The sequence below is a fragment of the Dipodomys merriami genome, unplaced genomic scaffold (assembly GCF_024711535.1).
Source record: "Dipodomys merriami isolate MVZ:Mamm:240054 unplaced genomic scaffold, mDipMer1.0.p SCAF_32, whole genome shotgun sequence".
Taxonomy (NCBI): domain Eukaryota; kingdom Metazoa; phylum Chordata; class Mammalia; order Rodentia; family Heteromyidae; genus Dipodomys; species Dipodomys merriami.
Window position 1 is genome coordinate 14,056,397 of NW_027204715.1, and position 20,126 is coordinate 14,076,522.

At 38.1% G+C, this 20,126-nt stretch overlaps 1 protein-coding gene across 3 annotated transcripts in view; it reads right to left on the reverse strand.

Annotated features, from left to right (window-relative positions):
- The window catches only part of Cdh12 (cadherin 12), an 836,266-nt gene that overhangs the window by 225,723 nt on the left and 590,417 nt on the right, over positions 1-20,126 (reverse strand). For all 3 annotated transcript variants that reach the window (XM_070042221.1, XM_070042223.1, XM_070042222.1), the window contains one exon: positions 19,536-19,946. In XM_070042221.1, the coding sequence (XP_069898322.1) occupies positions 19,536-19,766 (231 nt within the window). In that variant the 5' untranslated portion in view covers positions 19,767-19,946. The remainder of the gene's footprint in view (positions 1-19,535; positions 19,947-20,126) is intronic.

A 20,126-nucleotide genomic window follows, 5' to 3' on the forward strand; every position in this document is an offset into this window, starting at 1 on the left:
ATTGCACCTGTTATTTCTTTTCCAATAAGAAGAATTCCTGGCAACCAGCCCATGCTCTTAAGGATCATTAATCTTTAAGAAATAGCAAAGAGAGGACACAATTCTGGTGTCCACAAATGAAAATTATCTCTATTATGAATCTGGTAATAAATATTATAGGATATTTTTCCATCCCTAGCAATATTAGGGTTTCAATTCAGATAATTAGGTAGGCATACTAAGATTTAAGCTACACCTCCAGGCTTTGGAGGTTATGTTTTGGAAAGGATCTTTGGGATTATTTTTTGGGGCAGGGTTTCTAAAGAACAACAGAGCTTGTCTGGACAATGATTCTCCTATTTACATGGTGGGATGACAGACACATGCAAACATGTCTCTATGTATTGATTTAGATGGAGTCCTCTTAACATTTTTCCTGGGCTCATCTTGAACCATGATCCTCCAGATTTCCACCTCCTAAATAGTGAGGAATATAAGAATGAGTCATATATCCTTTAGCCTTTCCAGGTGGGTTCTCTACTACTCATTCTACATCCCTGCCAGGTTTGGTGAGTGGTATGTTGTCCATCATAACTAATTGGCCTGATCATTAATCAGTCTGGTAGTATTCATAGACAATACAAGGCTGTGCACTGATAGAAAATTATTTATAGAAAATTTACAGTTAGATGGATAAGGTCTAAAAAGTGTAATTCGCTAACTTAGGATCTAGGTTAATATTTGAATGGTCCCTTTTTAAGTTGCATTAATTTAATACAAGTTTCTTGGCCTAAAACACTCTGATCTGGAAAAGAATGGTAATATGTAGGGCAAAGATGCGCCAAATTAATATTCTCAATGACATAGAAACGTATTTTCTTTTCTTAGGGGAAAATGTATTATTGAATTTATTAAGATATGAGTCTCATGAATTTTGCTAGTCAGGCTGGCTTTGAACTGCAATCTTCAGATTTCAGCCTCATGAGTAGCTAGAATTACATTTGTGAGTCACCAGAACTGGCCTCATTTTACATTTTAAACAACTATAATTAATAAGAAATTTTAAATAATAGGTAAGGAAATTAAAGGTTGAAATACACCTAGATATAGAAGGAGAAAGGGGTAAGAGAAGAAACAAAAGAAAAAAGAGCATTTGTTTTTGAGATATAAATATTTTCTGTTATTTTTGCCCTTCTGGCGTTAGTGATTCACATATCGATTTACAAATAGCTAAATTTTATTCATGATCCTGCCAATTCAATTAAAGTAAATACTTTTAACCTTTGTGCAACAGCTATTATGAAAAAACTTTCATGCTAGAAGCAAGATACAAATTGTACAAGAATAGATGGATTAGCATAAAATGGACATCAACTATTGGAGAGGAATTTAGAGTACTGTTATTATTTTGTTTAAATTTCATTTCAAGCAATTTTCTTCTTAACTATATTGCTTATTCTATCACCTTCAAATATGGTTACTTCAAGGATAGCTCAAATTGAAAAAAAAGGATTATAAAATACAAAGATAGGTTTAAGAATCCAGTTTGACATAGGACATATAAATATCAGGCGGGTCTAAAACAGCTTCATCAACGGAGATAAAATGGTACTCTCCCATAGCTGGCTGAAGATGTAGCTGGTAGCTAGAGATGACATGATTATAAACTCCGCATTTCTGCCTAGAACCTACACTAGAAACAAAATTTTAACTCAAAGCCATTGACTATATTGTAAATCCCAGATATGCAGGACTTGTACTTCAAATGGAAGTACAAGGTTTGAAATAATCAAGCAATGTCAAAGTCTCCTTTCCTCTGCATTTTAAAAATAAAGATGTGAGCTTTCCACTCCATCCATCTGCCCCGGAGTCTATTATATCTGAATGGCAGTGGTGTAATACATTAGACAGAGTTTGAGACACACTTCTGTGAAAATAGATTTGAAATTGTGAGCCTTGAATTTTAGATGAGCAAGAATCATTCAGATATTAAAAGCTCACACTTCAGAAAAAATTGTGTGATGAACGTTACATTATGGGTATCAGAAAAAGTGATGTGAATAAAGAAGCAAGTAAGTAAGAATGTGAGCAAATAAATAAATGAGGAACCACAAATGCAGTATTGTGAGTATGTCAGGATGATTTGTGATATCCAAGCAATAATAATAATTTTATAATAAGGTTATTTCTACTGAAATGAATTATCATGCTTCTTCTCTTTTTGTTTCTTTTAACTAATGTCAAACAAATGCAATCTTTCTCCCTTGACTGTGTGCATGTATGAAGGTATGTGTTACCTAATTTTAACATATTTGACAATGATGGTTCTTGTAGTTCCATACTCATTTCTCCCAGCTTTCTCCTTTGTGATCGATCCTCAATCACATATGTCTTATGAATCAATCTAATTATGTCCCTACTACTTATTAGAGAGGAACCCCAATGCTAGCTGTTTCTATAGTCCCTGAATGTTTTGAATGTCACTCCTCTAATTCAGATCAGTAATTAGTCCTTCTCTTTTCCAGGAGATTAATTGACCATGTTTTCTTTATTCACACTAATTTTTTTTCAGAAATGGTTATTTTTGTGTCATTAAATCATCCGGGATCCATCAACAGTTGGACAGACATTATGCTATATGTTCCTATATTAACCTGAAGGGATAAGATTTATATTGGTAGACATAAATAAAGCAAATTGTCCCTGGTGATATGATGGTGTCTTGTCTAGTTAGGGGAAGGATTTCAGAAAACAGACCAGTTGCTAGGGAGACTGCCAATAGATTGTATAAGGTTTTGAAACTATCCCAGGATTTAACTTTTCTCAATTTCATAATTGATTCCTTAAAAAAAAAATCTCTCATGGTGGGAAGGTGGCTCAGTGGTAGAGTGCTTGCCTTGCATGCATGAAACACTGGGTTCACTTCCTCAGCACCACAAAAACACAAAAATATGGAAGTGGGGCTGTGGCTCAAGTGGTAGAGCACTAGCCTTGAGATTAAGAACTCAGGGACAACACCAAGGCCCAGAGTTCAAGCCCCACAATAGACAAAAAAGGACTCTCTCTCTCTCTCTCTCTCTCTCTCTTTCCTCCCTCCCATCCTTCCCTCTTTTTCTACCTCCCTCCCTCCCTCTCCCCCCTCTCTCCCTCTCTCTCTCTCTCCCTCCCTCCCCTCCCTCCCTCTTTTTCTCCCTCTCTGGCTCCCTCGCTCTCTCTCTCTCTGTGAAGAGTACTGTGACATGTACTGATTTCCCGACAAGTTTTTCCCAATCGGCGTTAGGCGGGCCTTTGATGGTAATGTTCTACATATATCTCCCATGTATTTAACACTCTTCCATGCATGATCCATGACTCCCAGATGTTTCTTTCAAAGTCTTGTGATTTTTTTCTCAAACTTTTCTTGAAGCATAATCATCCCATTTCTACTTCCAACATAGCTGAGATTACAGGCATGAGTCACTGTACCCAGCCAGGAAGAGAAAAGATGAAATTCTGAATTATTAAAAGCATCTCTATAACAGCCTTTCCAATCAGATTATACTTAAAGTTTTCACTCTGCTCTAGTAGGAAAGGCTGCATTGATAGCATAATAAGAGATGAGAGTAGTATCCCTCTTTGGATTCTACTGATGAAATATTTATAGAAGGCAAAGATCTAAATGGCCATTCATGTGATAAATTTAAACACATTTCTCTGACTAGTGATTACAATAAAATGGTTTGGTCAACTTCTAAAGTCTTTGGAGAAAGGGAGAAAAGACAAAGATGCACTCTAGGATTTCATAAGACAAAGATGCACTCCAGGATTTCATTCTCAGCTTAAAAATCACACGGGACCTCAAAGCTTCACTGATTGTTCTGCAAAAGACCCTTATTTCCTGCAACCACAAAACTCCCATTGCTGGAAAGCAATTGTGGAGGCTCATCGTGAACGGTTGGACTTCAATAGGAAGTGAATGCCCGACCTCACAGTGCCTGCTTCAGAGTGACTGCAAGACCTGCAAGAAGTGGGGCATGCAACGGTGGACTGGGGATGTGTAGGAAGACCTTAATGAAACTGGGGACACCAAGTCCCTAAACTGAGATGAGTCATCTTTCCCTTCCTAGGAGCAAATGTACAAGTTTGCCTGAGGAAATTGCCATGGCCTCCCTTGGGGCACTTTCCTTGCAAGCCTGCCTGGTGTTCTGGGCATTCTTAATACTCCTTCCTAGCTAGGCTCTAGACATACAAGTTACTCCTAAAGGTAGAGTACAGAGGGACACCTACATGGAGGTTCATTAAACCCTCAGAAAAGCCACTTACTATTTTTTTCTAATTTATGCAGATAGAACTCTGAGGACTACACAGGGAATGATACGAAGAATGTAGGATAAAATGGTGAGGACTATAAAGTGGTGTTGAACTGAATTTGTTAGTAAGGGCTCACTAAGCAGAGCTTCTGTATTTAGTGGTGCAGTTTTGTACTTTTGGAGGGAAAAAGGACTCTGATATTTTGTTTCATTTGCTAAAGCATAGAATAAACATTTTCCCATAGAAATTGAATGTGAAGTGCTATTCCTGTCTTGATTTACTACAGCAGGTATTCCAGGCTAAGAGGAATGGCTACCGTAGAGGAAATTTCTTATGCTTCCTCTACCCTTGGTGGTGTACACTTTTCACTTCCACTGTGATCATGAGTTTTTGTGAGGTAAAGCTGAGCTTCCTATTGACTACTCTTATATGTAGACCTGTAGGTACATGGAGAATGCTGTCCCAGGAATCAGACTGCAGCAACAGTAATTGGATCATTATATAGAAGCAGCCAAGAAGTGGAGGTATGGCTCTCCTGGTGGAGCAGAGGAACTGGGCTGTAGCTCTTGTGGTAGAGCGAGGAGTGACTTTGAACCGTGATCTTCAGATTTCAGCCTCCTGAGTAGCTAGGATTACAGGTGACATACAGAGGAGATACAGCTACATAAGTCAGGACATAGAGTTAGACAAGAGAGGGGAAGCCAAGGAAACGCATCAGCTGCCGCTCCGGCCGCAGGGTCTCGGCGGCGACCACCGCCGCGGAGTCATACCTGAGACACAGAGAGTCGGGGACGAAGGAGCCAGACGCAGCGGACGAGCGGATTCTACTCAACACCAACAAGAACCGACAAGGAGCGAACATCTTCATCCTGCTGTTTGCAGACCAGAGACAACCCAGGATCCAAGACTCGGCGTGAGTACAAGCCGGACGTCCTCACTCCTCAGGGAGCAGAGGAAGGAAGGCCACCCCTCAACTCCCAGCACCGGTGATCTCCATCTTGGATACCGACAAAGCTCAGAGGAGCTGCTAGCTCCAGCTCAGGCCTTGGAATAAAATGAGTCATTTAGCAGGTCACAAGAACTTAACGGCGAAGTGACCTGCCAGACTCAGCTCCATCCAGGGAAAAGTCACCCAGCTCAGGCGCCAGCCATCGGAGTGCCTTGCCTCACTGGGTAACCAGAGCCAGAGGCTGCCCCTCCCTCTAGCAGCCACCACAATCAATTGAAAAACAGAATCCCTGAGAATGGCTCCAGGCTGGGCGCTGTGAGCTTTATCACAAAATAGCCCCAGGGAAAAGCTACTGTTTGTTGAAAGGCCTCAACTCTACCCAGAACCTAGCCTCATCACCACATCCCCCTCTTTTGTGACTCTCAAAGCAGACCACCCTCCCAGAAAACTAACCTGGGAGGGGGATCTCAAAATCTTGGGTAAAGCAGAGCATTTTTCTGCCTCTTCCAACCAACCGACTTAAGAAACCAATCAAGCCACAGGACCTCAAGCTGACCAGAGACTCCAACAAGAGACTGGTTGCAGACAAAAGGTAGATACAGGATTCTTCCCACTCCTCCCCCCCCAAAAAAAAAAAAATCAAAAGACTTTTTTTTCTTTTTTTCTTTTTTTTTTCTTCTTGTTCTTCTTTTCTTTTTTTTTGCTTGTTTTTTGTTTTTTGTTACCTTATATATATATATATATATATATATATGTATATATAATTTTTTTCCCTTCTAAAACTTTTATTAATCTTTAATTTTTGCCTCTTCTGAAAAAATAATTGTTTTCCAGTAACTTTTTTTTTTCTCATCTTATAATTTTTATTTTAGGAATAAGTGAATGAGAGTTTTCCTTTCTTTTCTTGTCTTCTTTCTCTTTTTCTTTCTTTCTTAATTATCTTTTTGTTTTTTATCTAGCTCTACTGAACTCCTGATCTTTTCTTCCCCCTTTCCCATCCTTAAAGCTTTTCACATCTCCTCTATGTCCCTCCCCTTCTCTGAACATATTCACATTCCTCTCTAAATAGACGGTCTTTTAACCTCTATAATAACATTAATTTTTACGTTTCTATTCTTTTTCTGGTCTCTTTTTATTCCCCTTTCCGTCTCTTCTTTTTTTCTCTCTCTCTACTTGCATCCTACCCAACCCATTTCCTGCACTGTGATTAGGACATAGGTAACTCTCCCTGTGCCTCCCCACACCAATCTATTCCTATTTTTTACCCACATCTCTCCCTAATCCTAATAATTTCTGGTTTTCCAAATTCTTTTCTGCGGTTCGAAGTCCTTTAACATATAGTCGTTTGATGTTGAATAGATGTATCTGTTGAACTAGATTGTATCTGTAGACTATTGACTGTACAAATGCAAACTTTGGTTGGTGGTTGCCTTAAGATAGTGTTCTAGCACAAAACTGGTGCAAACTTTATCTCAAATGGGCCTAGTAAGCCGGAAAAACACAAGAAAAATGGCAAATTCGGATATCTCAATTCCCAACCTTGATAATCAGGGATTACAACAGATAAAGAACAATCCAGAGGAGAGTTCCCAAATAGCTCTACAAACAATAATAGCAAACATGATAAATGAGAAGTTTGACAATGTACAAAGGACTCTGTATGAGCGTGATAGGGAGAGAGAGGAGGCATCCCAGAAGTTTATACAGGAATATCATAAGCGTGAGGAAGCTTCTCAAAAACTGATACAGGATTTGCATGAACAACTTGAGAATACTCAAAGAGAAAGGGAGGAATGGCATGAGCAGGCAGAGAACACTCAAAGAGAACTGCAGGAATCCCACAGAAGGGAGGAAACTAATCAAAGAGTAATTCACGAATTAAGAGACCAGATAGAGAATACACAAAGATCACTAAAGGCATTCATGGAATCCATTAACAAAGAGCTGAAGGAAGTCAGGGAGACCACAAAGGGAATGCTGAATGGAACCCAACAGAAGGAATGGCAGTCCAAAGAAACCATAACCAATCAACTAAGTGATTTGAGAACAAACACTGAACACCAAATTAAGGAAGTAAAGAAATTCATACAAGACCTAAAACAGAGCTTCAACAAAGAACTTGAAGCCATCAAAGCTGACCAATTAGAAGGAAAAGAGATAAAAAACAAAGTAGAGAGTCTTGACAGCAGGTTAGACCATGCAGAAGATCGAATCTCAGGGATTGAAGACAGCCTAGATATTATAGAGAAAGAACATACAACCATCCAAGACAAGTCCAAGAAATATGATAGGTCTATCCAACACCTGGAAGACACCATCAGAAGGCCCAATCTAAGGATAATGGGTGTAGAGGAGCACCTAGAAACAGAAGTTAATGGTCTAGGAAATTTGTTTAACAGGATCCTAGCAGAGAACTTCCCAAACATACAAAAAGATAGGCCTATTCAGATACAAGAAGCTTTTAGAACCCCAAATAGACCAGACCAGAATAGGACATCCCACCGTCACATTATAATCCACACAGGATCAACCCAGACCAAGGAAAAGATCCTTAAAGCTGTCAAGGAGTAAAGGTTAATCACCTATAAAGGGAAACCAATTAGAATTACCTCAGATTTCTCAGCAGAGACAATCAAAGCAAGAAGAGCCTGGAATGACGGATGCCATGCCCTAAAAACAAACAACTATCAACCAAGAATACTGTACCCAGCTAAACTCTCCTTCATAACTGAAGGCCAAATAAAAACCTTCCATAGCAAAGAAAAATTGAAACAATACATCTCCACCAAACCAGCCCTGCAAAAGATTCTTAAAGATGTCCTACACATAGAAAACCAACAAGAACGCAACAAAGGCCAAGAAACTGCACCCAAACTGAGAATCCAAGAACCTTAGGAAGAACCCAGTTTTCACAGCCCCCAAGAAGGTGGATAACATGGCAGGAACTCCCAAATACCTCTCAGTCCTATCTCTTAACGTTAACGGACTGAACTCTCCAATTAAGCGACATAGACTGTCTAGTTGGATTAAAAAACAAGACCCTTCTATCTGCTGCCTGCAGGAGTCACATCTTGCCCGTAAAAACAAACATATTTTCAAGGTTAAAGGCTGGAACAAAATCTACCAAGCAAACGGCCCTCATAAACAGGCGGGAGTTGCAATCCTAATATCAGATAAAATAGACTTCAAATTAAAATTCGTGAGAAGAGATAAAGAAGGTCGCTACATACTAATTAAAGGATCTCTCCTTCAGGAGGATATTACAATTCTAAATATCTATTCGCCAAACAATGGAGCACCCAAATTTATCAAAGAAACACTACTTTCCCTCAAATCCCATATAGATCCAAAGACATTAATTGTTGGGGATTTTAACACACCATTCTCCCCACTAGATAGATCAACTCGGCAAAAACTCAACAGAGAAACCGCAGATCTAAACAGCTGCATAGATCAACTAGACTTAACAGACATTTACCGAACATTTCACCCAGCAGCATTAGAATACACGTTCTTCTCAGCAGCACATGGAACGTTTTCTAAAATAGACCACATTTTAGGCCACAAAGCAAACTTGTCTAAATTCAGAAACATTGAAGTTATACCTTGCATTCTCTCTGACCACAAGGGAATAAAATTAGAACTCAACACCAAAAGCCACCAAAGAAAGTCCGGTATCACATGGAGGCTGAACAACACACTGCTGAATCATGAGTGGGTCATGGAAGAGATTAGAAAGGAAATTCAAATGTTCATGCTATTCAACTAAAATGAACACACAAATTACCAGCTCCTCTGGGACACAGCAAAGGCAGTACTCAGAGGCAAGTTTATAGCTCTGAGCTCCTACATCAACAAATTGGAGAGATCGGAAACTAACAATTTAATGACACATCTAAACCTCTTTGAAAAAGAGCAGCAAGATAAACCCCAATCCAGTAGACGGAAAGAAATAATCAAAATTAAATCAGAATTAAATGAATTAGAATCCAAAAAAACTATAGAAAGAATCAACAAAACAAAGAGTTGGTTCTTCGAAAAACTTAACCAAATTGACAGACCCTTAGCAAACCTTATCAGAAAAAGGAGAGAACACACCCAAATTAATAAACTCAGAGATGAGAATGGAAACATCACCACGGAAACAACCAAGATTCAGAACATTATAAGGGAATACTTCTCAAAACTTTATGCTAATAAGTTTGAGAACTTGACAGAAATGGACCTTTTCCTAGCAAATATTGACATGCCAAAACTAAACCAAGATGAGTTAAACCAGCTTAACAGGCCCATATCAAGCATTGAAATAGAAACAGCAATAAGAGACCTCCCAGCTAAGAAAAGTCCAGGACCAGATGGTTTTACAGCGGAATTTTACAAGGCCTTCAAAGCAGAGCTCACACCAATACTCCTCCAACTCTTCAATGAAATTGAAAGAGAATGCTCACTACCGAACACATTCTATGAAGCCATCATAACACTCATCCCAAAACCAGGCAGGGACTCATCAAAGAAAGAGAACTATAGACCCATTTCTTTGATGAACATTGATGCAAAACTTCTCAACAAAATTTTGGCCAATCGACTTCAACAATTCATCCAAAAAATCATACACCATGATCAAACAGGATTCATTTCAGGGATGCAAAGCTGGTTCAATATACGCAAATCAATTAATATTATTCACCACATCAACAGGAGCAAGAATAAGAACCACATGGTCAACCCAATAGATGTAGAAAAAGCATTTGACAAGATCCAACACCCCTTTATGATGAAGGTTCTGGAAAAATTAGGAATCCATGGAACTAAAAGGCTGTATATGACAAACCTACAGCCAGCATTATACTCAATGGTGAAAAACTAAAGCCATTTCCTCTTAATTCAGGAACAAGACAAGGATGCCCACTCTGTCCACTTCTCTTCAATCTAGTATTAGAATGCCTAGCTACAGCAATAAGACAAGATGCAGACATAAAGGGGACCCAAATAGGGAAAGAAGAAATAAAACTCTCCCTCTTTGCAGATGACATGATCTTGTATTTAAAGAATCCCATAGACTCCACTCCCAAATTACTAAAGCTGATTCAAAACTTTGGCAAAGTAGCAGGTTATAAAATTAACCCCCAAAAATCAATGGCTTTTCTATATGCCAACAATTAGAAAAGTGTGGCTGAAATTAGGAAAGCAACTCCATTTGTATTAGCCCCACAAAAAATAAAATACCTAGGACTTAACTTAACCAAAGAAATGAAGGACCTCTATGATGAAAACTTTAAAATCTTGAAAAAGGAAATCAACACAGAACTTAAAAAATGGCAAAACCTCCCATGCTCCTGGATTGGCAAGATTAACATCGTGAAAATGGCAATACTTCCCAAGGCTATCTACAAATTCAACGCGATACCTATCAAAATTCCACCCTTATTCTTCAAGGAAATAGAGGAGGCAATCCAAAAATTCATATGGAACAATAAAAGACCCCGAATAGCAAAAACGCTCCTCAACGGAAAGAACACTGCTGGAGGAATATCAATACCAAATTTCAAACTCTACTATAAAGCCATAGTAATCAAAACAGCTTGGTATTGGAATAAGAACAGACCTCAGGACCAATGGAATAGAATTGAAAACCCAGAAATGAACCTACAGACCTATAGCCATCTAATCTTCGATAAGGAAGCTAAAACAATAGAATGGAAGAAAGACAGCCTCTTCAGTAAATGGTGCTGGCAAAATTGGTTAACTACATGTAGAAAACTAAAGCTAGATCCTTATATATCACCCTGCACCAGAATCAACTCCAAATGGATCAAAGACCTTGAACTCAAAGCAGACACTCTGAAAACATTACAGGATGGAATAGGAGAATCCCTAGGTCTCCTTGGCTCAGGCCGAAATTTTTTGAATAGAGACCCGGAAACACAACAATTCAAAGAAAGGTTGGACAAATGGGATTGCATAAGATTGCAGAGCTTCTGCAGGGCAAATGACATAGCTGGCAAGATCAATAGAAAGCCCACGGATTGGGAGAAGATCTTTACTAGCCATACAAAGGACAAGGGTCTCATATCTAAAATATACTTGGAACTCAAAAAATTAAACCACCCAACAACAAATCCTCAAAGAAACAACTGCCCAATAAATAAGTGGGCGAAAGACTTAAAGAGAAGCTTCTCTGAAGAAGAAAGAAGGATGGCCAATAGACACATGAAGAAATGTTCCACATCCCTAGCCATAAAAGAAATGCAAATCAAAACAACATTGAGATATCACCTCACTCCAGTTAGAACAGCAAAAATCAAGAACTCTAACAACAACAGATGCTGGAGGAGATGTGGACAGAAAGGAACCTTACTTCATTGTTGGTGGGAATGTAAACTTGTTCAACCACTTTGGAAAGCAGTATGGAGGTTCCTCAAAAGACTTCACATAGATCTCCCCTATGATCCAGCAATCCCACTTTTGGGCATTTACCCAAATGTTTACAAACAAGACCACACTAAAGCTACCAGCACAACTATGTTTATTGCAGCATTATTTACCATAGCTAAGATATGGAACCAACCCAGATGCCCCTCAGTAGATGAATGGATCAAGAAAATGTGGTATATATACACAATGGAATTCTATGCCTCCATCAGAAAGAATGACATTTCCCCATTTGTTAGGAAATGGAAAGGTTTGGAAAAAATTATATTAAGTGAAGTAAGCCAGGCCCAAAGAAGCATAGGTCCCATGGTTTCCCTTATTTGCAATATCTAGTATAGGTATGAGTCAAGCGGAAAAGGTCAGATAATGTGATGTTAGGAAAATGAACCCTTAAATATGTATTTTAATGTTTTCGTTTCTTTCATGCATGTGTTTCTAACGCATTTATAAGATTATTTCTTTGTTGCTTTGTATGTCCCTCCCCCACATTGTAACCCCCGCTTTCACTATATTTGATGTCAGTATAACATGTGGAGGAGATGGGGACAAACAAGTCGTTTAAGGATTCAGGTGGACCTGTTGCAACAATGAGAAGTACAAAATGTCATGTCAAAACCAGCTTTACAATGTCTGTGTGTGGGAGGGGGAGGGGGGTATAATTGGGTGGGGGGAGGGGGGTAAAATTCGGTGGGGGGAGGGGGGATGCAGGGAAGGGAAGTGAAGGTAAACAAAGGAGGAGGCTGCAATTCTTGGTAAGAAATGTATGCATTATCCTGCCCATGTAATTGTAGCCCCTCTGTACAGTATGTTCTCAAATAAAATAAAATACAATTAAAAAAAAAAAAAAAAAAAGAAGCAGCCAAGTGGCAGCATCCAATGCATGGTCCAAAGTAAACTGTGATTACCATAAAGAAAAAGCCAACAGGTATTATATCTCAGAGACTGTAGTCATCAGGTCATCCTGTTCCTAGAAATGAAATTGATGGCAAGCCTTCTCATTCCTGTTTGATTAATATATCAGAAAATATCTAGACCATTTTAATGATAATCTAACTTGATTCATAAAGTGTAGTCGACGACAGTCATTCATTGTGCACTGTAGAGCCAGGTGACTCTAAGAACACTTGAATAAGAGGATGGATGGGGCCTGCAGGTGAAGGATCTGTATATATTTCCAAAAATCAGACTTTTAAAAGTTGTCTCCAAAAGGATGTATTGCTATCTAAACATGTTCTTATACACTAGGGGAAAAAAAGAACAAATATTCTGACTTTTTCATGACTAGTAGACACTGTTTCTGAACTGGGTCTGACTTTTTTTTGGGTCAGTTATGGGGCTTGAACTCTGAGCTTGAACGCTGTCCCTCAGCTCCTCAGCTCAAAGCTAACACTACCACTTGAGCTTCAGCACCACTTCCGGTTTTCTGGAGATAAGAGTTTCACAGACTTTCCTGCCCAGGCTGGCTTTGAACCACGATCCTTGGATCTCAGCCTCCTGAGTAGCTAGGATTACAGGCATGAGCCACCAGTACCTGGCTCTGAGCTGACTTTAAGTACTACAGATCTAGGATGACTGGATCCATTGATGAGCACAGAGGTTTATGGAGCTCCACGTGATGCCAGGGTCTACTCAACTTAACTCTGTGGCTATTTCTTCCGTTGCAGAATATATAATTGCTCTAGAGTTCCTCAGGAGCTAGGGACTTCCCACATTAATTCCCCACATTAATTCCCTGACCAACAGATTGTAAGGGATTATGATGAGACAGGCCAAGTGAATACCATTAGACTATTTCTACCTAGAAAATAAGTAAAAAAAATAATACCAAATTCCCACAGGAATGGAAGAGTTTGCTGCCATCAGCAAAGATTTGAAAGACAGAAGTGGAGAATCTTCCCACATTTCTGCTTAGTGTTCTTATTTGGCTAGTGGAGAAGACAGATGGGGTTGGGGTAATGACAATGGATTATCATAAACTTAACCAGGTGTTGACTCTAATTGTAGCTACTGTACCAGATGTGGTTTCATTGCTTGAACAATTAGCACATCCCCTGGCACCTCATACAAAATATTTATTCATAAAATGCATTTTTTCTACTTGTAAATGTAAATAACCACATTTTGCCTCTGCCTGGCAAAAGTCACTGTCCTGTCTACAGGGTCCTACTAGCTCTCTAGTCCTATGTCATAATTAAATTCATGAGAATCTTGAATGAATTTTTTCCTTCAGAATACATATAACAATTCTACTATACTGATACATTTGCTAACCAGCTCTGAGCAAGGAGAAATTATTACTCAGACTTAATAATAGGTATTTACTCACCAAGGAAGCCTCAAATAAATATGACTGCTTTGGTGAGTTTTCTAGCCCAATATTGTAGGTGAATATTGAGTCAGCTCTATGAAGATAAATGATGACCTTATTCATACAGTATCTCTAAAAACCAAAGGAGATCAAGAGAACTAGTGAATCTCTTGAATATTGAAGTCAGCATATTACTGCTTTATTATTGTATAGAGTATTTGGTAGTTTCCTATTGGGAAACTGCATTATATACCGTCAAGATTCCAAATCGAAACCCTCATAAGATCTACACATACCTACTCTATTACTGACACACAGGTTGTGATTTGCAAGTGGGTCTTATGAAAGATTGGATGTTTAACCATGATACAGCAAGTTATGTGATTTGAGAAATCACGAAATATCTGATATTGACCAAATGAGTCAAAAAATTGTATATCTATCTATCTATCTATCTATCTATCTATCTATCTATCTATCTATCTATCACTTCCCCATGATTAAATAAAGGTGGCATATGGGAAATTGAGCATAAGCCAGTCCAAAAGATATAGAAATACATAAATTACATGGAAAGAAATGCACTTATTTCTACTCTGGCTTAAACCTACCATCTAAATGGGCTTTTCCCCGCTTGTGATAAGATGAGAAACATCTCAAGCTTCTTGAGCAGTCTATAGAAGAATCTTAATAAACAAGCATCACCTGGATTTTAACAGCAGCACATTGCCACCTTTCTAGGAAAACAATGAATGTTGGTGGCTAGGGCAATTTCTTCAAGTGGGCACACATCAAAATTTTCACCTATTTTTCCCATTTTGCTTAGAAATGTAAATGAGTAACATAAGGCAATCATTTATTAATTCACTGGTTAAGGCCAGTCATTGACTAATATTAAGAAAATGAGCAGTTGGGGCTGGGAAGGTGGCTCAGTGGTAGAGTGCTTGCCTTGCATGCCTGAGACCCTGGGTTCGATTCCTCAGCACCACATAAGCAAAAAGAAAAAAGCAGGAAGTGGCGCTGTGGTTCAAGTGGTAGAGTGCTAGCCTTGAGCTGAAGAGCTGAGGGACAGTGCCCAGGCCCAGAGCTCAGGCCCCACGACCGGACCCAAAAAAACAAAAAGAAAAAAGAAAGAGAGCAGGTACATGACAAAGAATTCTGGGAAAGAGGTTAGTTTGATTCATAGGAAGACCATTAAAGAATAAAAATGTGAAGGTATGTTTCTCTTATGTGAAATTCCACGAGAGGTTGAATTATTAAATGTCTATTTTAAATGATCAAGTGGACAACATGACCAGTTATTCTTTTCCACCCTTGTTAGAGTCCAATGGACTCAGAAACAAAATGGTCTTGGTATGGGAATGGAGATGTTGCGTGGGCCAGCAACATAGATTTGCTTGCCAATACTGACCTGGATATTACCAGTCCTCATGAGGTATTATTGCAGCAATACAAATGAACAGTGACTCAGTTACACTCTAAGGTCAGTGACTCGGTTACACACTAAGGTGACCAGCTAGCTCCTAGGTAGCAAGTAGATTATCTTTGACTGCATACATATGAAGTCTATGCTTCCATCAGAAAGAATGATACCACCTCTTTTGTTAGGAAATGGAAAGACCTGGGGAAAAAAATCACATTAAGTGAAGTAAGCTAGACCCAAAGAAATATAGGTCCCATGGTTTCCCTTATTTTCAATAATTAATATATGTCTGGGATAATCTTAACAGAGGATCAGAAAAGCTCAAAAACTATGTACATATCACCATACAAAATAATACTAAGTGAAATGAACCCCAAGATATTGACACAGGATTTTTTTCTTTGTTAGTGTTGTTGTTAATGTACTATTTTTTGTTTCTACTGTATGTTCTTCCCCCTATAGTATATCCCCTGTTGTCACTGTACTTGATTTTGATATATAATTTGAGGAGGGGAAAGGGCATAACAAAACCCTGAAACAAGAACACAAGATAATCCACTGTAACAAGGATACTCAAAAGACACAATATTAAAAATGAACCTTACAACTTTGGGGGGAGGGGGAGGAGTGGGGAGGTGGGGAAGGAAGGGATAGGAGAAAAACAAGAGTGGATAACAAAGCTTGATAAGAAATGTACTCATTACCTTACTCATGTAACTGTAATCCCTGTTTACAGCATTTTTACAAAAAATGTAAAAAAATAGCAGAAAATTTAATCTCTTACTCTACAGTGTGAAAGTATGTGCTTGTTCTGATATTATAGTAAAACCAACACATTTATCTGAGAAAAGTTCTGGATTTGCTTTTTATATAGTTGTAATTTCTTTATATTGCAATTAAATTTATATTCATTAAACTAATTTTGCATTTCCATCTCTCTTAAGTACATGTCAACATGAATATCTGTATCTTTAAATAAATCCATTAGTAAGGCTCCTATTCATTTAGCCACTTAAATTTTTGTCTCTGAATTTCTACGTGAGGATATTCTTTTAGAGTTGGATAAATGAAGCTCAGTTTATTTAAACAAATAGGGTGTCAACTAATAAGAAACATTATGGTTATATTTTCCTATAGACATTTTATTAAAAATCAGAAAATCAAATTGGAGGCTCAGTGGTTATAGAGAGTTAGGCACTGTTCTTAGATCTTTAGTATTTTCATTCTCATTAGCAATGACCTCTGCATTAATTATAATAGCTTTTATTTCTATGATCTGACTCAAAATCTTTCCAGAAGCTGCAAAAATACAAATATCCATGTTTGTTTGCACATATACATATAATATCTTGGATTAGTCTCCATAATATTATATTTCTCTTTCCAATGTAGAATCACAAACATGGAGTTAATTAAACTTTAATTAGTTTCTCTGTAAAGAGAAATTCTGGATAAGTGATATTTCATTTGAATTAGAAATATATTCTCATGAGAATCCTAAGGATTAATACTTACAATTGAGGAATCATATCAACCTACCAAAACAATGCTGCTTACATATAGTAATGGATTAGATAGTAGAGCTACTACATTTTAATCGTTTAATTGAGCAATTTATGTTTTCAATGAACTCACATACTATCACAGGATCAAAGAAGAGACTTTTCTGATGTTTTCTAAATTCCTTTTTACCTCAAATGAAAGGTAAAGCATTTCTCTAACTACAACAAAAGTAATATGTACTTTACGTTACAAAAACGTTGACCTTGGGCTGGGAAGGTGGCTCAGTGGTAGAACACTTGCCTTGCATGCATGAGGCCCTGGGTTCGATTCCTCAGCACCACATAAGCAAAAAGAAAAAAGCCGGAGGTGGTGCTGTGGTTCAAGTGGTAAAGCGCTAGCCTTGAGCTGAAGAGCTGAGGGACAGCGCCCAGGCCCAGAGTTCAGGCCAAATGACTGAACCCCCCTACCCCCCCCCAAAAAAAAAGAAAAAAAAACGTTGACCTTAACACTCCAATTCTGATTTATAAAATCCTTGGTTTTAATAAAGGCAGAAGGAGAGGATCCTTTTTCCATAGGTATTTTCCAGGGCCTGCTATCAGAAAGTACTGGTGAAGGCACTCAAGTCAATGAAATAGAACATTAAGCCTCTGTTCATTTGTATCTGACTGTAAAATTCCATTTTGTATCAAGTTGAATTCACATGAGTGTACCAACACTACATATAATTACTTTTGCCTAAAAATTACTTCAGTAGTTGTAACATTCTATCATCATATTAAAGCATCATATAAGCAAAAACATTGTTCAATAAACTTAGATAATTTCAAATTTTAGGACATATTCCTCAAAATTGTTGAGGACTCTTCTTATTCCTGGGGTATTTTTTCATAGCTGTGTAATCTGAGGAGGGCAGTATAACTGAAATTCTTACTCTCTTGGCACCAACTGTTATCCAGTGTCTATTTCTTTGGGTGCTCTGAATTTCCAGTGGGCCTTTGACTCCTTGGTGCTGTGTTCAATTTCAAGGATTATGTTCATGGTGTTCTCTCAGGGCCTTGAAAGTCCAGATACAGTTTAGGAGATTGATCCTATTTAATAACATATTAATCACTATTGTTATTATATGGTTGTTGGAATTTTGACAACCAATATAGTACTCATAGACTGATTTTGGCATGTTGATATTTATAGTATATATCAATACCCTGCCAAAAATTTGCCTAGAATTTACATATCTTAGCTGCACCCTTTGATTCAAGTTCATTAAAAAATATTGAAATAATGTCTCTCCTGTACTATTCAATAAAGTTTAAATACAGGACCCTACCACTGATTGCAAAAATAAAGCACAAATAACTTAGGACTTGGATATAAATGTTTTCTTTGACAACACGTCAGCAATACTCATTGCAGTTCCCTTGATTATTGAGAAAAGGTCAGAGGATGCAATAACCAAGAGTCATTATCTTCTAACAGTAATGCCCAAAGAGACTTTATGTTATATTATACTTTCTTTCTGTCTTCGTAAATTCTCACTAATGTGAGAATTTAACCCTATGTTTGCTTCATGAAAACAACATATTTCTATGAACTGTTAGATATTTCTGTTCTAATCATCATTTCTTTGACCATAAGCAAGTGCATAAGTGCCTTGTAAACATATCATGTGACAGTGGTTTATGAAGGCTTTATCTATTTTCATTTTATTTGTTTGTTTTTATTATCTTTAGTTTGTCAGTTGTGGGGCTCGAACTCTGGGCCTGGGTGCTGTCCCTCAGATCTTTAGCAAAAGGCTAATGCTCTATCTCTTGAGCCATAGCACCACTTCTTGTTTTTTAGTTGTTTTTTAGACATGGATTTCCTGCCCAGGATGGCTTTGAACTGCTATCCTCCTGAGTAGATAGAATTACAGGCAAGAGCCATCCCCACCCAACTTATGAAGTTTTAAGAACACCAAATGGATCACTTTAGAAACATGATACTTGTGGTTCGTAATGTTTTAAACAGAAAAGAGAAAGGACACATATTGAATACCAGGACAATTTAAGAATCAATATACTCAGAAACACCAATATCAATTTAGCATATTTACTCTTGTTCCTTCTTCTTTCTGTCTGACCACTCTAAATCATAATGTGCATCATATCATACATCATATTTTAACATCATGACTTCAATGAAGCATTTCAAGGATATATATAATATATATTAATTAAAATACTTCGGAAGCACAAAAAGGAATGTGATCTATCCCAAAGTGTACCTAGGTCATGGAGTCAGGATGACAAACCCAGGTGGCTTGACTAGAAATCCCAGTGGTCTAGTGACTGGTTTGTTCAACTCCTGTGCACTATATCCTTATACAATCATCCAATTTATATTCCCCCTTGCTATCAATTGGTTTTCGTTTTTTTTGTTTGTTTGTTTGCTTGTTTTTTTGTCGGTTGTGGGCTTTGAACTCTGGGCCTGAGCGCTGTCCCTCAGTTCTTCAGCTAAAGGCAAGCGCTCTACCACTTGAGCTACAGTGCCAGTGCTTTGAACTCTGGGCCTGAGCGCTCTCTCTCAGTTCTTCAGCTCAAGGCTAGCGCTCTACCACTTCAGCTACAGTGCCACTTCCTATCAAGTGTTTTTCAAAAGAAACATGTCATTACCTTTCCCACATACTGAGGTTCGGAGCCCATGTATTCTTCCAGAACAAAGAACTGATTCCACACCCAGCCACGTTTAACTCGTTGGAAACGTGACTGTCGGCTTGGCAGGTGAACTTCATTTTCTCTTGGTTTTGTGGCTAAAGTCTGCTGTGGCTGTGGTTGAAGTGGTGTTAGGAGACCACCATCAAACAGGACCCAGAGAAGCAGGGATAAACAGTTCCTTGTAAGCATTGGCAAAGGCTTTCCTGTCGCTGAGTAATGAAAACCTCAGTACTTAATGCAGAATTGTGGAATCCAGGATTTCAGCGTCTGTGGCCTTCACCACTTAGCTTTGAGTTTTAATGAAGAGATGGTAATTCAGACATTAGCAGTTTTGAGGCTTCTGCTTTATTATTTTCCATCTAAAGGGACCTATAAGACAGAAAACAAAGAGACTGTATTTGTAAACTTCCTGATAATTGTGAAATATTTGTGATATGTACTAACCACTCAAGATGACAGATTTTCCAATAGTATGCTAAATTTTCACTTCTACTCAACTTGACAAAACTTGCGTTAAATAAATAATTATAGACTTAAAATCATCAATAA